This window comes from Hippopotamus amphibius, chromosome 6 (genome assembly GCF_030028045.1).
Source record: "Hippopotamus amphibius kiboko isolate mHipAmp2 chromosome 6, mHipAmp2.hap2, whole genome shotgun sequence".
NCBI classification, from domain to species: domain Eukaryota; kingdom Metazoa; phylum Chordata; class Mammalia; order Artiodactyla; family Hippopotamidae; genus Hippopotamus; species Hippopotamus amphibius.
In genome coordinates this window covers 111,939,441-111,959,036 of record NC_080191.1, presented here as the reverse complement: position 1 = coordinate 111,959,036, position 19,596 = coordinate 111,939,441, and the positions used below count along the sequence as shown (strand labels likewise).

Sequence of the window (19,596 nt, the reverse complement as noted above, 5' to 3'; positions counted from 1 at the left end):
AGCTTCCCGAGTGACGACAGCTCAACACCCTTCCCGTTCCCCACTGCTGCCCTCTTTTCATTGCCTTGTGCTGCCCTGCCTTCCTTCACCTCCCAAATGGATATTCCTAACTTGAATCTTTGTGTTAGGCTCAGGTGGGGTCTGCGTCTGGGGAACTCGAATTGGGACAGGCCCTATAATTTCCCTTAAGCATCTTTTTTATTTTGATATGAGCATCTTATAGCCACCCTGAAGACTGAGGAGCCATTTTGCTCTTTGAACATACCTGCCTGTTTCCTGCATCAAGCTTTTCACCCCTCTTTAACCCAACGAGCTAGTTTAGCATTAACTGGAGGCCAGCATCCGCAGCACCCGTCCTGTCCCGTGGCTCCAGTCCTTCACAGCAGGAGGGCTCAAAGTACTCAGAGATCTGACCTACACTTGCCCAGTAGCATCGCAAGTGCCACCTAACACTACATGCCTGGAAACTTCCCAGGAGAAAAGGTGGTCCCTGGGACACCAGGCCGCGTTGAGCTCCTGCTTGGGGGTTGCCCCGTGGTAGATTTAGTAGGACTCAGAGGGAAAGGCCCTAAAGCCTGTGGCTGCCATTGCCACGAGACTGTGGGTTCCTCCTGCTGTTCTGCTGAGGGGCCTCACCTCGAGCACCTCAGGTTGAGACTGGGAATACATTTTCCATTAAAGTAGTGTGCTTTTTTTTTCTTCTTCTTCTTCAAGTCTCTGGTTAATTCAGTACATTTTTTTTCAAATTAGGTTTTACTAATCACAGAAGTAAAGGCTGACTTATCAATTTTCATAGACTAAATGAAGCAAGGTCTTTAAAAACAAAATTCATCAAAATAAAGGCCTTTGGATCTATTATCTACTTATCTAGAATTTTCATATTTCTTTTCACATAAAAGTGCCAAGTCTGGATTTCAGCCTTTGAATGGAAGTGAATCCGTATCTGAGGGTCCCATAAAAATTTTTTTTCTCTAAAACATATTAAAAGTTAGAATTTAACATGTAGTTGCACTTGGGTTATCATTAATATGTTAAATATGTTACTTTTTTGTCATAACTATTTTTACTACTGGTTTTTAAAAGTTACTGCTTAGTGCATTTTGATGGCCCTTGTTAATTTAACATATCCGCATGAATTATCAAAAGGCAAGTTTTACAAAATTAAATAAAAAGCATTTTGTCACATATGAGCAGTTGTTTGCCTTTACACTGGCACCAGATGGAGAGAAATCATTTTGTTATTTAAGGGTACTCAATTTCATATCAGCAGTAAGAAATTCCATTGTTACAGGACTCAAGCTTGGATTGTTGTTAAGTATATTATACTGATCTATGAAATGGAAATTTGCTTAATAGGAAAACCATCTTTAGATATAGCCCCTAAGCCCAAGAGAACCCCCAAACAGAAGAAAGTAGAGACTATAAACTCTGACTCGGATTCCGAATTTGGCGTTCCAAAGAAGACAACAGCACCCAAAGGTGAGGATCACCTTTGTATAACCCGCTAGCATATTCCACGTGGCAAGTCTCTTCTGCTTGTTGAATTTAGAGAGACAGGGTACCTGTTTCATTTCAAATTGCTCTACTCCTCAGTAAGCAATGTTCTAAGAATCAGCGCTAAATTGGAGTCGAAAGGAAACATAGCAGTTTAGTCCAGTCACTTTGTTTACAAATCAGGAAACTGAGCCTCAGAGAGGTTAAGTAAGCAACTTGCATATCAAAGAATGGTTCAGTGAGCCCTGCAGCGGACTCCCTGGGAGTGGTTATTTAAAAGGCAATGGGGGCTCCTTATTAAAGTGTGAGGCTCCCTGGAGGAGGCTGGAGAGAGGACTCATAGACCAGAGCTTTGTCCTCCTCTGGGAACTGAAACAGCTGTCCTCAGGGCCCTGCACGGGCACACCACCAGTTCCTTTCCCTGCTGTCTCCTCTTTGCCTCTGGCATCTAGGAAGTCCTTAAAGGTGCTTAAAAAAAAATGTAAGATATGATTTCTCTAAGGGTAGCTGCTCAGTCTTTCATCCAACTGATAGAGATTATCATCGTGTTTTTTTCTTAAAGTGGTGGTTGGGATAAGGAGATACAGACCTACAGGGACCTGATGGAGAACAGGGGCAGAAAAGAAACAGTAACTAGGGAGGTTGGTACTTAGGCGTACATGGTTTTAAACCTTTGTAAATTCAACACTGCCATCTCGATTCATTTGATCCAATTTGATATCCCAAGACCATTAGGCTATCTTTTCTTACTAGTACAGCCTAGTTAATCATAGCTCTTAAAGTTTAAAAAATTTAGAATTGCAATTTAGTTCCATTGTCTCTTTCTCTGGCATCATTGTAGAATGGAGAACATTTGGTGACCATTTGCATATAACCTTTTCCCCTTCCTTCTCCAGTGATGAGAATGAGATTAGGGAGATGAAAAAAAAAAAATAGGCTGCATGGGGTGACTCTAGCCTGAGGAGGAATGTGGATCTGACAGATGACCTGTGATTTCTCCTGGGGGATTTAGTTTAGGACTGTGCTACTTAAACGGGATGTGCACTTGGTTATTACTAGTATGTGACAAGTAAAATTCAGAATAAGCATTTAACCCTTTATAATTTGTGCTAATAAGTATGTTACTTTTCTAGTAATTCATATTATATTCTTAAAAGTATTGGTCTATGACAAATTAGAAACTAATTTTTTTCATCGCAATTTAAAAAATACTCATTTTTCAGGCCAAGTACCACATGTGCAAAATGCAAATGTTTTCTTTTATGTATTAGGGATTTGGTCATTAAAATTTGTCACCAGGACCTTTCAAGTAGTTGAAATGTATTCGTGAAATACTCTTTAGTCATGTCAACCCCAGAACTGAAATGGTGCTGACAGACTGTTTCTACATTAATCACAGTAAGAGATCAGGATTGCAGTACCAATTGGGCATACCAAAGAAGTAAAGTATAATGTTTTGACATTTATCTTTTTATATTGCACTTAACCTTGGGAGAAAAACCCCTTTGTATTGTTTTAAGGTAAAGGCCGAGGAGCAAAGAAAAGGAAAGCATCTGGCTCTGAAAATGAAGGTGATTATAACCCTGGCAGGAAAACCTCCAAAACAACAAGCAAGGTAATTAGGAGCATCTTTTTAATCACAGTTTTAAGATGATGTGTAACTGGCTTAGTTCGCTTATTACTGTTATGTTTGTCATCTCTTATCCATGGTGGGGGGGGGGTGGTGGTGGTGGCTTGTATATGGTTAAAAAATTACCCAGGTATAAAATTTATATAACCAGTATTATCTCTGGGATAAAAGTGTGGCATAAATTAGCCTACTTAACAGTATTCCACTTCCTCCAATGGCAGAAGTTATATGCTGTCCTTCTGAAATATTAATTTTCAGACCAAATAAAGGCTCTTTTTTTTTTTTAATTTCTTTATTTTATTGGCTGTGTTGGGTCTTCCGCGCCATGTGCGGGCTTTCTTTTTAGTTGAGGTGAGCAGGGGCTACTCTTCATTGCGGTGCACGGGCCCCTCATCGCCATGGCCTCTCCCGTTGCAGAGCACGGGCTCCAGGCACGCGGGCCTCAGTAGTTGCAGCACGTGGGCTCAATAGCTGTGGCTAACAGGCTCTAAAGCGCAGACTCAATAGTTGTGGCACATGGGCTTACTTGCTCTGAGGCATGTGGGATCTTCCCAGAGCAGGGATTGAACCCGTGTCGCCTGCATTAGCAGGCGGACTCTCAACCACTGCGCCACCTAGGAAGCCCAAGGCTATTTCTTTTTAACTTGGATTTATTTGACCAGGACTAATTTGATTTCTTCTTAAGCTTGAATTCATTTGACTGTAGCAAATTTTCTCAATTAGTCTGACTCATCCAGAAGTACCCTACTTCTTTTAGGTAAATTAGTAACATCAGATGCCACCCTTTTCTCTCTCTCCCTCTTCCTTTTAAAACTTAAAAATACAGACAGATGACTTGAGCTCTGTGGTGCTCTGACCTTTTCCATCCAGTCATCTGCTGTGACTGTGGTCCACCCTCGTAACTTCTCTGTGGCATTTAATAGATACTTACCATGTGCACTGCATCCTGTGCATAAGTCTTGTTTTCTTCTTATGAATTGATCGGTACTTACTAGTAAGACAACTTGAATTTTACCTCAGCTGAGCATTGTGCATATTTGCTGGGTAACATAAGTTTAGACAGGAGTGACAGGAGTGATAAGTATTATGAGATCACCAAGGTGGCAAGTTTTACTTAATCTTCCTCTTCCCTTGCTAAAAATGATTAGGATTAGGTAACTGGCCTCACACTTAAGTTCACATTACAGTTCTGATTTTAAAAGAAGCATTGTTTGCAGTATTTCCCAAATATAAGTGAAGTGTAAGGAGTAATAATTCTTTTTAATACTAGTCTTTTTTTTTTTCTTCTTAACTTTGGGGTTTTTAAATCTGTTTTAAACAAAATGTCTAGAAACCGAAGAAAACATCTTTCGATCAGGATTCAGATGTGGACATCTTCCCATCAGACTTCACTTCTGAACCACCTTCTCTGCCACGGACCGGTCGGGCTAGGAAAGAAGTAAAGTATTTTGCAGAGTCTGATGAGGAAGAAGATGTCGATTTTGCAATGTTTAATTAAGTGCCCACAGAGCACAGAAACAGTTTTCAGCAGATAACTTGTGTTGTCCTTGTGTCTTTTCTGTCTCAGACTTTTGTACATCTGGCTTATTTTAATGTGATGATGTAATTGATGGTTTTTTATTATTGTGGTAGGCCTTTTAACATTTTGTTCTTACATATACAGTTTTATGCTCTTTTTTACTCATTGAAATGTCATGTACTGTCTGATTGGCTTGTAGAATTGTTATAGACTGTTGTGCATTAGCACAGATTTTAATTGTCATGATTGCAGACTACAGACCTGCTTTTTGAAATGAAATTTAAACATTAAAAATGGAACTGTGTTCTCCGTCTCTTTACTGAAGATGAACGTGTAGTAAATGCTCTCATACACCTTTAAAATAAATATATTTTATTCTTTGCCAGGAGACTCCATGGAAAAAGGTAAACAGTATATGAACATAGAAAGCATTGTTAAACAATCTCAATGTACAAACAGAGCCAGTGAAAGTACATCACAGACTTGCTAATATATCAAAAAAAAAAAAATTCCACTAGTGCTTAAATGAGAACTAAGAAACTGACACTTGTATCTGTTAAGCACTCCACCCCAGCCTCCACTCTGCTTCATAGTGACTGAACCAGGCCAGAGGACGCAGATTCTCTGCCCGGGACTTTGGGAGGCAAAGGAAACCACCACCCCAGTATCCAGCAGGAATCAGGAAGGACACAGAGTTACGTGGTACAGGTGGGAGACCAGCCCGTCATCATCCCACGAAACCTCCCTAATGGCTTGTGATTAGGTAAACAAAAACGTATTAACACTGAAAAGTGTTTCTGCCTTGGAGGCTATCATTACTGTAAAAATGTATCTTTTAAAAAAAATTGTGTAGTTATGTCATTAAACAAGTAATAAACCACTTTTAATTTAAAGTGACATCAACAATTGAACAAATGACATTTGATACCTGAACTGGCAGTTACACTGATACAGAATTCTCTTCTGCTAGTGCAGTGGATTTGTATACTTTACTGGGCAACATGAAATAAAAGATGCAGTGCATCCAAAGAGCAAGGACAAGCTTCTACACTAAGTTTAGGACATCTTTAGCCTTGTCACACTGTACAACAGTCCCATTTCCTTACCTTGATGTCTTGATTGTTCTGTGAAAGCAAGACAGTTATCTTTTTGACCCTTAAGTGGACATGTATAGTAATCTGTTCCATAACCTTAGTGTCTGGTTATCTGGAGTATGCAAGACAAAAGGAAAGCACCAAACAGACAGGAGAGAAAGAACAGAGCCATACTTCTGTATGTACAGAGTCTTCAGAAACTTAACCAGGGGTAAATCATTTTGACTGGGTCTTTGCCATGCAATCTTGAGTGTTCAAAGAGGAAAATAGAAGCTTTTAACTAGTTTTGGGTTGCACGAAATGGCTGATTTTTAGAATTTAAAAAGTTTGTACTTCTAGGTAAGTCAGACAGTGAGGGGTATATATTGATACATATGAAAACTTCTTGGTCCTTCTTGAGTTTTGATACATTTTTCAGTCCAAAAACTAAGCAGCAGTAAAAATGTTTTTTCCTTGCAATTTTAAATCCCAGGAGTGAAGGTACTGGGGAATGTTTGAAGTAGCTAGAAAGTGTCTTATTGCAGCAGTGGTGACTGACCGACACCGCTGTTCTCCACGGAGCTGGGTGAGATGCTGGGACTGTGCTCTGCTGTGTTCCCACTTGAGCTTGGGGTCAAGGGTTCATGTCCTTCAGAATTCTCCAGCATTTCCTGAATGAGAGGTGGCATGGATCCAGGAATTTCCATTTTCAAGGTAATTACACGTTCTGCACCTTTTAAAAAAAGACAGAAATCTGGTAGAGAGACAGAATCAAGGTGACAACTAGGGATGGATCAGTTTTCATCTACTTTAACAAGAGTGGGTAAAATCGTGCTACCAGAGCCTCTGCTAATTTGACACCATTAAAACATTTCTACTTCATCTGTAGAAGAGCAGCAGAGATAGCATGACATACTTAAAATTTGGTAACTCCACACCTCAGTCAGTATTAGGAAACAATATCACCATATAGTTACCCAACATAATTTACAAAGAGAAGCTGCTGGTAAGAGACCAGGAAGAGTGTATCTTGAAAACACAATGAAAGGAGAGCAGTTCCCCCCAAGTGGAAGCAGGGACTTGAGTAAGAAATGTGTGGCGAGTGATCACCAGCTCAGGGTAGCACCGCGCCGACCGGTAGGGCGGCTGCTAGTTACATGCGACTGGTGAAATCCGTTACACTAATTACCATTAGGAAAACAATGCTTCACCTGCATCAGCCACATTTCAAGTGCCTGACAGCCACGTGTGGCTGGACAACGCCGGTTACAGAACATATCCGTGCTGTTAGCACACTCCAGCTAGATACAGGGAGGGGTGGTATGAAGTTCAACAGCCTCCCTGATTTAAAATCAGAGACATCATAGTGACAGTGGTCAAGACGGGTGTCTCCTACACTTAATCCCAGGCTAGGGGTGAACTCAATGTCTCTCTCTCAGAAGGAGCTCAGGAATTGAAACTCCTTATCAAACATATTTGCTGTGCTTCTAAGCACTTTCTGAAATGTCACATTTGTTTCTGGCTCACCAAGGCCTTCAGGGAAGGGGAGTGACAATACTGCATCTGTACCAGGGACGCTGCTGAGCCTTCCTTGTAGGAAAGCTCTGCTCTCACACCCAGCTGTCATGGCACTTCTGTAACTGCTCCAGTCGGCATATAAACTGAAATCAGTAGGCGAAAAATAGTTACACCTCTCAGGAAGGCAAGAATCCCTTTGCTTACAGGTGTAGAAGTAAATCTGCCTACACACCGAGAGAACAACAGCTAGACTGATGGAGGGAGAGATGCGTAACCAGTAACAGTCACCCGAAGCACTACTCATTTTCTTTCTTGAGGTTTGGGTATTCAGGAAAAATTGGAATCAAGTTTACACAAACCAGAACACGTGTGGAAAGCTGGAATGAAATGTACAAAACAAAATTAAAAAGCTAGTCATATAGTCTGTTCTCTTGGAAACAGCTTTTCTAATCACAGTCATCTGAACTTTAAAGCTCTCATAATCTACTGAGATCACTGAGTAGAGTGAAATTTGAGGTTTTATTTTTTTAAGGGTAAGTACTATTTAATTCTTTTTAACTTCAATGAGAAATGAATTCCAGAATAACAGCAAACTGGCAGCTATTATCAAACATCCTCAACTGAAACACGGGGTTTTGAAAAGCTATACGATGTGGTCAGGACACAAGTCCACCTGGTGGGTGAGTGCAGTGCGGCCTTTACCGAGACACACCTTTAGCACTGATGCTGCGGAGATCTGTGATCTTCATGAGGATCTTTGGAAACATGTGAGGCTTGCTGGGTCGTCTCTTTCTGATATAAATTTTTAGTGCTTCCAGCAATGGTTCTTGTAGCTTATCTACTTTCGTTGGTTCCTCAAGGTCCTGGCGATCTGATTCCAAGAATAAGGTATTAAACAATTAGCATCAGGACAGAAAAAGTTACGTATTTGCAGGCTAGCGAGTTTCTGCCCATTACCCCTTTTCCTTGTTTCCACATCATAACCTTATTAATTTGATGATTCAATCACATAAACAAATCTGAGGATGTGTGCAACTGCCTTAAGCAGTGATACTTGAAAATGATTGTCCTTGTTGACCAAAACCACATTTTGAAGGCTGACTGCTTTTGTCCCCAGCGGAGAACTACTTCTCATGACCAGGAGGTGTCACTACTGAACTGAATTAAAGGAAACCTTGAGCAGGATGGTTACCAAGGCAAGGTCAGTCAGCCCCCTAATTAAAGCCAGCAACTCGTTTAATCACGCATGATTCGGCCTCCTGTGAGCCACGAGGGGTTACTACGAAGGACCATACTTCACCCCAGGCCTCCCCAGGATGGCAGGGGGACCAACACAGCGACCTGTAATCCCAGCCCCGAACAGCAAACGGCACGTGCATGTTCCTTGGTTCACCCTAAGCATGTCCCAAGGCGATGTATTTTACAATAGTCTGATCCTACCTTTAAAACAGCACCTGTGGCAACTGGAGAAATAGCATTTTGGTATTTCAGAGCAGGAAAACCCCAAATGCCCTTATTTAACTTATAAAAACAGGGAGAAATGCAACAAACTCCATGCATGCCTGGCTTTATCCACATGTCCTTTTCCATGCAAAATAACTCCAAAGTGGAGATGAGGAATTTCCCATAAATTACAAGTGTGAGTTGCTCTCCACGGACTCTCATGAGGGTTTCTAGGTGGTGGTACCTCCACAGATCAAGCAGATGGCGCTGAGAAGGCCTGTCTCTGTGTCGTCCATCTCCAGAGGCAGGAGCTGGCCAGCGAAGGTGAACACGAGGTCGGTCAGGGGGCCGAACCCAGCGTTGTGCATCTGGGTTCGATTCAGGGTCAGGCCGTCCGAAAACGTCATGGTGTCTTGCTCTGGGGTATACCTGGTGCAGATTCTCAGAATCTGCAAGAAAACAACCATGTTTGGATCATCAAAGTGAGCCTGGCCCGACGGCCTCCGCCAGCTCAAGGCAGGAAATCACGGCACGGTTCCTGAGGCGCTCTGGCAGCACGTGGGGCCTCCGCACGCCCTGCTTCGGGTGTGCACGTCTGTTCCAGCTCTTCCTTCAAGAGACCACAGAAGTCAAAACACGGGCTTAAGTTATTTAGGGAATAATAAATAGGACACAAGAAATTTTGAGAAATATCTGTTTATGCTAAAAGTAATTTGTTTGACTCAAATAAACATTTACTGAGAAGCTACTTATGTCCTAGGCACTGTGCCAGGCGCTGGGAATAAAAAGAGGATATTCTTGTTCTTTTTTTAAAGAGCACACAGTCTACAAAAAAAAAAAAAAGCCACTATTTACCACTGATTAAATGCCCAGCATAAAGCAGGTGGTACACATGCTCTCCATCCAACCTGCTGAAGGACTTGGTGAGGTGAATGTGTTTCTTATTTTATAGACGAGGGGCCAGGGGCTCAGCAAGGCTATGCCGGTGCCCAGTGCCTCACAGCTGAGACACGGCTGACTCTGGCACATCCCACGTGGGGCTCCCCCCGTGATGCCCCTGATCATGCAGCCCCAGACAACCGTGACCCATGGAGCAGGAGTGGAACAGGCGAGGTGCTGGGGCGCTGGCAGATGGGAGTGGGGGTGCTGGACACAGCCAGCAGGAAGCCACGGGCAGGTCCACGGGCGGGAGGTGGCACATCTGCTCAACCCGAAAGTCCGGTGGGGTTTCTCTGGAAAAGCAGCCCAGGCCTCCTGCCACATCTGCCAGCCCTGACACACCCTTGGTCTGTAACCCTGCTGGCCGCGGTCACCCCACGGCCCGCTCAACCCCCACCGCTGGTCAGGGCTCTGCGCAACCGCAGTGCTGATCCCAGGAGCACAGTGCTGCACCACCCAGGCCTCCACACTGGACTTCCCTCGGAAAAGGCCTCGCAGCTGCTGGAGAAGTGAACCCCGCCTGGACCCAACAGGCTGGGGGAGCTGAGAACTTCCCCCAGATGCTCACGTGACTGGGTGTGGTCCCCACGGACGTCCATCCGTGAGCCTAGGGGACACTGCCTGCCATCAGAGGGTCCGGGGCCTTCCTGTCCTGTGGCCATGACAGAGGGATGGCCCCTGAGAAAGCCCCTCCCTGCTCCCCGTGATCCCACCAGGGCTCCTAAACAAAGAACTTCTGTCGAATCTTGCATTTTGCCAGGGAAGTGCCAGGGGTTTGGGGCAAGAACACTTCTGGTGGGGAAGACCTGATGGGCAGTGGGCACAGGAGCCTCACAGCCACGGGACCACGGCACCCAGGGAGGGGCTCGGCTGAAACCAGGACCTGTGCGCAGGTGTCACATTCCCATCGCGTGGCCCATGGCAGCCTGGGCACGAGCACGCATGGTTATCACAGCACCACAGGACTCCCTCTCTGGAGGGGGGCACTTTCACCTCGCGGACACTTGTCCAGGGACCCCTCCCCTCTCTGGGCTCAGCCGTTCCCTCCAGGTCCCTCTGGCTGGCTTGTGGCCCTTCATCTTGGTGGCTGATGGGGCCTGCAGCCGCCCCAGTGTCCGAGCAGCAGAGGGAGCTGGGATAAGCCTCACTCCCTTGGAAGCCCACGACCACACGCGTGACAGTGACAGACAGAGATGGGACTTGCAATCCCCTGGGCCAAGGTCCCTCAGCGCCTGGGTGCACGGCCTTCACGGGAGTCTCCACATGCTCAGTGTTTACGAGCTTGGAGTCTCTACACACGCTTCCAGGTTGGATCAAAGAGGCAGCAGACAAGTCCCTGCAGTTTTGCACTGAGAGCCGCCCCCATAGGCGTGGAAGAGCCGGGTCTGGGGAGGAGCCGGGCGTGCCGTGGGCCCATGGCTCCCCCGAAACCCAAGTCCAAATGGCAGCACATGTGGTGTCTCTGCACCCATCCTACTCTGACGGGCTCTCCTCCTCACAAGCTGGAAAATATGTGGACCCTGATGAAGCATTTAAACTCTGTCCTGTTGCCTCTCTCCCTACGAAGTTCAAAACCCAGACCAGGCACAAACAGGCGTCCAGCAGGGAGGGAGCGGGGCGGGGGCAGCGGCGTGCCCCCTGCGCCTGGGCCAGGCCGCCCGGAGACAAACCCGGAGCTCCATCCTGCCACACTAAAGCCAAACGCTAGCGGCAGCCACCCAGCACTTCTCCAGGAAAAATCGCCCTTCGTCTGAAAGGAGGGCGTTTTATCTGGAAAGGGGAGCACGCAGGCCCCACGAGAGGCGTAAAAACAGCCCTCACCAGGCTGACTCTGGAAAGGAGGGGCCTGGCGGACACGCAGAGGGCACTGATGGGCAAGGCTGACCCTCCTCAGGGCAGGACGGACCCTGTCCTCTCCCTCAAGGACGCCGAGTGCTGTCTGCTGCCTGCGGGGGCCGAGGAGCAGGGGGCCTGCAGGGTCTGAGTGTGCGGGACCCAGGGCAGAGCGGCCTCCTCCGCTTCCGTCCTTGTCCCCGTGGCCTCCCCAACCCGAGCCACCCATGCCTCTGCGGCCGGAGCCGCTGCTCAGCACGGCTGGCAGGGGCGCCCTGGCCTGGCGGCCATCCCCCCAGTGGTGTGCCGTCCTCTCTAGACCCCCAGACCCCGCTTCTCCCCGTGGCCCCCACCCCGCCCCCACCGGCCCTGCAGCAAAGCCTCTGCTCTGGCTGTTCCTGCCACCTTCAACGCTTGCCTGCTGATCTGTGCGCAGCCGGCTCTTCTATTCAGGGCTCAGCTCAACGTCATCTCAAGGGAGCAGGGAACACACATCCTAAAAACCATTACTTTACATCACTTAACCCCATTTTTTCTGAAATTTGAAATAAAATTGTTTAAAAATTAAGATATAACATGCGTGGTGGTTTTCAAACACTCGCTGCTCGTACTCCCTCTGGGGAGCGAGCTTCATCCCCGCGCCCGGAGAGGTGGGGGCGGGACCCAGCGACCTGACCCTCAGATGCAGGGCCCTGACAGCCTGCGATAAGGCCGTGGGAGGCATGGGGGAGGGCCTCTCCTTGCCTGCTCTCCCCAGTCTCCTGTCCTGGGGAAGCCGCCTGACATGTCTTCAGGACATGCATGCAGCCCCTGGGGAGATCCACGCAGCCAGGAGCCCAGCCCTCTGGTCACTGGCGGCACCAGCCTGCCTGGCCCGTGTGCTGAGCCAGCTTGGAAGCGGCCCTTCCAGCCCCAGTCAGGCCTTCGGATGAGGCGGCCCTGTGATGTCTCCATGGCAACCTCACGAGAGCCCCCAAGGCAGAACCACCCAGCTCACTGAGCTCCTGACCAGCAGGGACTGTGTAACACTTATTGTTTTAAGCAGCTCAGTTTGGGGCAGCCTGTTACGGGGAAACAGATAACTGATGCAACGTACTTGCTGCGGGTCGTGTGCACACCCTGATGTACACACAGCTGGATGCATTTCCCCAAGTGTGCGCCTGCATGAGCACCACTCAGTCAAGGCACTGACAGTTCTGGCACCCACAGGCTCCCTTGGCCATTCCTGATCAAACCTCCTCCCCAAAAGGCGACATTATATTGACCTCAGCTTCTGTAGATTAGTTCTGCCTGTCCTTGAACTTTCAGTGAATGGAATTGCAGTCTACTTTGGCTTCTGTTCCCTCCACATGGTGGCTGGGAAATTCCCCGTGCTGGCTCGTGGGGAAGGCACCTTTTTCATTGCTGTGTGGTATTCCACACACCTTGCCCTGCTTTGCTTTCTTCATAGCTGTGTTGCTCTCTGCGCTTACGGACTCCAGCCCCCCCCGCTCCCCCGCCACACACAGGAGATGAACTTCTAGAAGGAGACTGCTCTTTATCCGTCCTGCCCCTTGCTGTTTCCTTGGCATCTAAGGCAATGTCGTCCACACAGCAGGTGACTAACAAATATTTAGCCACTTAAGGAAATCCCCTAAAAGGGGCTTATGAAACCCAGGGATGTCTATGTTTTCCATCAGAGGAGAAAACTCCACTTGCTCACCCATCTCACTCTCTGCAGGAACGGTACTTGGCCATCCGGGGGCAGGTCCTGATCTGATCTGACTGTCTTGCCGTGCTGGGGGGGATGCTGGGGTGTCACAACCGCAACACTGAGGGCACAGGGCTGTGCCCGGCTGCCCTGGCAGCATGTGCACCTGCAGTGCTGACCTCATGGGAAAAAAGTGTCTCCCGGCGGACCTGCCACCAGCTGCTGTTCCTGAGAAGGAAGCCTATGGGCTGGGGGCACGCGCTTCCCTACTGCATGGCCTCTGAGACCAGTGCTCAGGAGCCACTGCTTAAGATGTTCAGGGAAACGTGCAACTGAATTTAATAATACACTGTTAGAGCCTGGGTTCCCCGCCACTGGCGCGGCCCCGTGGCTCCCCGTCCACCTCCCGCACCTGAGGAGTTATTTAAGAGTCAACTGGAGACAAGATGGTGGAGTAGAAGGACTTGGGCTTATCTCCTCTCACGAAAACACCCAAATCACAGCTAACTGCTGAACGCCCATCAACAAAAAAAGACTTGATGCTACCAAAAAAATATATTCCATGCCCAAGGACAAAGAAACCACCATGAGACGGTAGGAGGGGCACTTGTACAATATAATTAACTCCCATACCTGCTGGGGTTGGGGGAGCGATACACAAACTGGAAAATAATTATACTGCAGAGGTTCTCCCACAGGAGTGAGAGCTCTAAGCCCCATGGCAGGCTCTCCAGCCTGGGGGTCTGGCAACGAGGGAAGGAGGAGCCCCCAGAGCACCTGGCTTTGAAGGCCAGCAGGGCTTAGGTGCAGGAGCTCCACAGGACTGGGGGAAACAGAGACTCCACTCTTGGAGGGCACACACAAGGTCTCACATGCACTGAGCGCCCGGGCCAGACCTACCTGCAGGTCTAGGAGGGTCTCCTGGGGAAGGGGGCTTGGGTGTGGCTCACTGGGGGGCAAGGACACTGGTGGTGGAGGTACCGATAATATTCATCAACATGAGCTCTCCCGGAGGCCACACTTTTGGCACTGAGACCTGGCCCTGCCCAACAGCCTGCAGACTCCACTGCCAGGCCACCTCAGGCAAAACAACCAGCAAAACAGGAATGCAGCCCCACCCACCAGCAGACAGGCTGCCTGAAGTCATCCTGAGCACACAGCCACCTCTAACCACACCCCTTGACACAGCCCTGCCCACCAGAGCGACAAGACGCAGCTCCACCCACCGGAGGACAGGCACCAGCCCCTCCCACCAGAAGCCTGCGTGAGCCTCTGGACCAGCCTCACCCACCAGCGGGCAGACACCAGAAGCAAGAGACACTACCACCCAAGAGCCCACAGAAATGAGACCCCAAACACTGTAAATTAGACAAAATGAGACAGCAGAGGAATTTGTTCCCAGCGAGGGAACAAGATAAAACCCCTGAAGAACAACGACGGGAGGTGGAGACAGGCAATCCACCTGAACAAGAATTCAGAGTGATGACAGAAAAGATGATCCAAGAGCTAAGAAAAACAATGGAAGCACAGACTGATAAGATACAAGAAATGTTTAACAAAGAACTAGGAAATTTAAATAACAAACAGAGATGAACAATAACCAAAATGAAAAATACACTAGGAGGAACCAAGAGCAGAATAACTGAGGCAGAATGAATAAGTGACCTGGAAGACAGTATGGTGGAAATCACTGCCACAGAACAGAATAAAGAAAAAAGAATAAAAAGAAACGAGGACAGTGCAAGTAACCTCTGGGACAACAGTAAACGCACCAACATTCACATTATAGGGGTCTTGGAAGGAGAAAAGAGAGAGAAAGGTCCTGAGAAAATACTGGAAGAGATAATGGCTGAAAAATTCCCTAATATGGGAAAAGAAACACTCCAGTTAAGGAAGCACAGAGAGTTCCAGGCAGGACAAACCCAAGGAGGAACACACCAAGATACATAGTAATCAAACTGACAAAAATTAAAGACAAAGAAAAAATATTAAAAGCAACAAGGGAAAAGCAACAAACAACATACAAGGGAATCCTCATAAGGTTATCAGCTGATTTTCGAGCAGAAACTGTGCAGGCCAGAAAGCGTGGGGGTGTGATATATTTAAAGTGATGAAAACGAAGAACCTACAACCAAGGTTACTCTACCCAGCAAGGCTCTTGCTCAGATTCGACAGAGAAATCAAAAGCTCTACAGACAAACAAAATCTAAGAGAGCTCAACACCACCAGACCAGCACTGCAACAAATGCTGAAGAAACTTCCCTAAGCAGAAAAGACTGCAACTAGAAACAAAAAAATTATGAATGAAAAAGTTCAGCAGTAAAGGCAAACATAGAATAAAGGTAGGAAATCATCCACACATAAATATATCAAAACCAGCAATTGTGAGGAGAGCACAAATGCAGGATACTAGAAATGCATCAGAAATTAAAAGACCAGCAACTTGAAACAATCTTGTTTATAAACAGCCTGCTATATCAAAACCTCATGGTAACTGCAAACTGAAAATCTACCATAGATACACACACACACACACAAAAGGAATCTAAACACAACACTAAAGACAGTCATCAAATCAGGAGAAGAGAATGAAAGAGGAAGAGAAGAAAAAATCTACAAAAACAAATCAAAAACAAGTAACAAAGTGGCAATAAGAACATACATATCATTAATTACCTTATGGATTAAATGTGCCAACCAAAAGACACAGACTGGCTGAGTGCACAGAAACAAGACCCATACATATGCTGTATACAAGAGTCCAACTTCAGATCTAGGGACACATACAGACAGAAAGTGAGGGGATAGAAAAAGATATTCCATGAAAATGGAAATCAAAAGAAAGCTGGAGTAGCAATACTCACACCAGACAAAACAAACTTTAAAGTAAAGAATGTTTGTTGCAAGAGACAAAGAAGGGCACTATGTAATGGTCAAGGGATTAATCCAAGAAGAAGATATAACAACTGTAAATGTGTATGCACCCAATATAGAAGCATCTCAATATATAAGGAAAATAGTAACAGCCATAAAGGGAGAAATCAACAGTAACACAATAGTGGGGAACTTTAACAACCCAGTTTCATCAATGGACAGATCATCTAGACAGAAAATCAATAAGGAAACACAGGCCTTAAATGACATATTAGACCAGATGGACTTGATATTTATGGAGCATTCCATTCAAAAGCAGCAGAATACACCTTCTTCCCATGTGCGCATGGAACATTCTCTAGGACTGACCACATTCTGGGCCACAAAGTAAGGCTCAGTAAATTTAAGACAACAGAAATCATATCACGCATCTTTTCCGACTACAATGCTAGATTAGAAATCAACTACAAGAAAAAAACTGTAAAAAACACAAACACGTGGAGACTAAACAATATGCTGCTAACCAACAGATCACTGAACAAATCAGAGGAAATAAAAAAAATCTAGACACAAATGAAAATGAAAATCCAAAACCTATGTGATGCAACAAAAGCAGTTCTAAGAGGGAAGTCTACAGCAATACAATCTTACCTCAGGAAATAAGAAAAATTTCAGATAAACAACCTAACCCTACACCTAGAATAACTAGAGAAAGAAGAACAAATAAAACCCAAAGTTAGAAGAAGGAAAGGAATCATAAAGATCAGGGCAGAAATAAATGAAACAGAGATGAAGAAAACAACAGAAAAAGATCAATGAAACTAAAAGCTGGTTCTTTGAAAAGATAAATAAAATTGATAAACCTTTAGCCAGTCTCATCAATTAAAAAAAGGGAGAGGGTTCATACCAATAAAACTAGAAATGAAAAAGAAGTTACAACAGACATGACAGAAATACAAAGGATCATAAGAGACTACTACAAGCAACTATATGCCAATAAAATGGACAACCTGGAAGAAATGGACAAATTCTTAGAAAGGTACAATCTCCCAAGACTGAACCAGGAAGAAATAGAAAATATGAACAGACCAATCACAGTACTGAAATTGAAACTGTGATTAAAATACTCCCAACAAACAAAAGTCCAGAACCAGATGAATTCTATCAAACATTCAGAGAAGTGCTAACACCTATCCTTCTCAAATTCTTCCAAAAAAATTGCAGATGGAGGAAAACTCCCAAACTCATTTTATGAGGCCACCATCACCCTGATACCAAAACCAGACAAAGATACCACATAAAAAAAAAGAAAGAAAGAAAGAAAGAAAGAAAAAGAAAGAAAGAAAGAAAGAAAGAAAGAAAGAAAGAAAGAAAGAAAGAAAGAAAGAAAGAAAGAAAGAAAGAAAGAAATTACAGGACAATATCACTGACGAACACAGATGCAGAAATCCTCAACAAAATACCCGCAATCCAAATCTAACAATACACTAAAAGGATCATACACCATAATCAAGTGGGGTTCATCCCAGAGATGCAAGTATTTTTCAATATCTGCAAATCAATCCATGTGATACACCATATCAACAAATGAAGAATAAAATCTATATGATCATCTCAATAGACTCAGAAAAAGCTTCTGACAAAATTCAACACCCATTTATGATAAAAACTCTCCAGAAAGTGAGCACAGAGGGAAGGTATCTCAACATAATAAAGGCCATATATGACAAACCCACAGCAAACATCATACTCAATGGTGAAAAGCTGAAAGCATTTCCTCTAAGAACAGGAACAAGATAAGGATGTTCACTCTCACCACTTTTATACAACATAGTTTTAGAAATTCTGCCACAGCAATAAGAGAAGAAAAAGAAATAAAAGGAATGCACACTGGAAACAAAGAAGTTAAACTGTCACTGTTTGCAGATGACATTATACTATAGAGAAAAAAATCCTAAAGAGGCTCCCAGAAAACTCCTAGGGCTCAGTAATGAATTTGGTAAGGTAGCAGGATACATAATTAATACACATAAATCTCTTGCATTTCCACACACTAACAATGAAAGATCAGAAAGAGAAATTAAGGAACCAATCCCATTTATCATCACAACAAAAAGAATAAAATATCTAGAAATAAACCTACCTAAGGAGGCAAAAGACCTGTACCCTCAAAACTATAAAATGCTGAGGAACAAAAGTGAAAATAACACAAACAGATGGAAAAATATACCATGTTCTTAGATTGGAAGAATCAATACTGTCAAAATGAATACCTTACCCAAGGCAATCTACAGATTCAATACAATCTCTATTAAATTACCAGTGGCATCTTTCACAGAACTAGAACAAAACAAAATCTTAAAATTTATATGGAAACACATAAGACCCTGAATGGCCAAAGCAATCTTGAGAAAGAAAAACAGAGCTGGAATAATCATGCTCCCTGTCCACTGACTATACTCCAAAGCTACAGTCATCAAAACAGTATGTTACTGGCACAAAAACAGAAATACAGATCAATGGAACAGGACAGAAAGCACAGAAAGAAACCCACACTCCTATGGTCAAGTAATCTACAATAAAGGAAATAAGACTATATGATGGAGAAAAGACAGTCTCTTCAACAAGTTGTTCTGGTAAAACTGGACAGCTACATGTAAAAGAATGAAATTAGAACACTCTCTAGCACTATACATGAAAATAAATTCAAAATGGATGAAAGACCTAAATGTAAGACAGGATACTATAAAACTCTTAGAGGAAAAGATAGAACACTCTGACATAAATCACAGTAATATCTTTCTGGATCCACTTCCTAGAGTAATGAAAATAAAAACAAAGGGGATCTAATTAAACTTAAAAGCTTTTGCACAGCAAAGAAAACCATAAACAAAAAGAAAAGACAACCCACAGAATGGGAGGAAATATTTGCAACTGAAGCAACTGACAAGGGGTTAATCTGCAAAATATACAAATAATGCATGCAGCTCAATATAAAACAAAACAAAAAAAAACAAAACCCAAACAACCCAATCAAAAAATGGGCAGAATACCTAAATAGACATTTCTCCAAAGAAGACATACAGATGGCCAAGATGCTCAACATCAGTAATTATCAGAGAAATGCAAATCAAAACTACAATGAGATATCATCTCATACCAGTAAGGATGGCCACCATCAAAAAGTCTACAAACAATAAATGCTGGAGAGAGTATGGAGAAAAGGGAACCCTCCTACACTGTTGGTGGGAATGCAAATTGGTATAAACATTATGGAGAACAGTATGGATGTTTCTTAAAAAACTAAAAATAGAGCTACCATACAACCCAGCAACTCCACTCCTTGGTATATATCCTCAGAAAACTATAGTTCAAAAAGATACATGCACTCCTATACTCATAGCACCACCATTTACCAATAGCTAAGACATGGAAGCAACCTGAATGTCCATCAACAGAGGAAGAGATAAAGAAGATGTGGTACATATATATACAGGGGAACAATACTCAGCCATAAAAAAGAATGAAATAGTGCCATCTGCGGCAACACGCATGGACCCAGAGATTATCACACTAAATGAAG

At 44.6% G+C, this 19,596-nt stretch overlaps 2 protein-coding genes across 4 annotated transcripts in view; one reads left to right on the top strand and one right to left on the bottom strand.

Annotated features, from left to right (window-relative positions):
- The window catches only part of TOP2B (DNA topoisomerase II beta), a 58,291-nt gene extending 53,344 nt beyond the window's left edge, over positions 1-4,947 (top strand). For all 3 annotated transcript variants that reach the window (XM_057740060.1, XM_057740059.1, XM_057740062.1), the window contains exons 34-36: positions 1,357-1,479; positions 3,015-3,109; positions 4,455-4,947. In XM_057740060.1, coding sequence (XP_057596043.1) covers positions 1,357-1,479; positions 3,015-3,109; positions 4,455-4,622 — 386 coding nt within the window. In that variant the 3' untranslated portion in view covers positions 4,623-4,947. The remainder of the gene's footprint in view (positions 1-1,356; positions 1,480-3,014; positions 3,110-4,454) is intronic.
- Positions 4,948-5,033: 86 nt separating this feature from the next.
- The window catches only part of RARB (retinoic acid receptor beta), a 189,719-nt gene continuing 175,156 nt past the window's right edge, over positions 5,034-19,596 (bottom strand). Inside the window, exons 6-8 of the mRNA XM_057740063.1 lie at positions 8,922-9,126; positions 7,947-8,105; positions 5,034-6,449 (exon numbers count right to left, since the gene is read on the bottom strand). Of these exons, the coding sequence (XP_057596046.1) occupies positions 6,253-6,449; positions 7,947-8,105; positions 8,922-9,126 (561 nt within the window). The 3' untranslated portion in view covers positions 5,034-6,252. The remainder of the gene's footprint in view (positions 6,450-7,946; positions 8,106-8,921; positions 9,127-19,596) is intronic.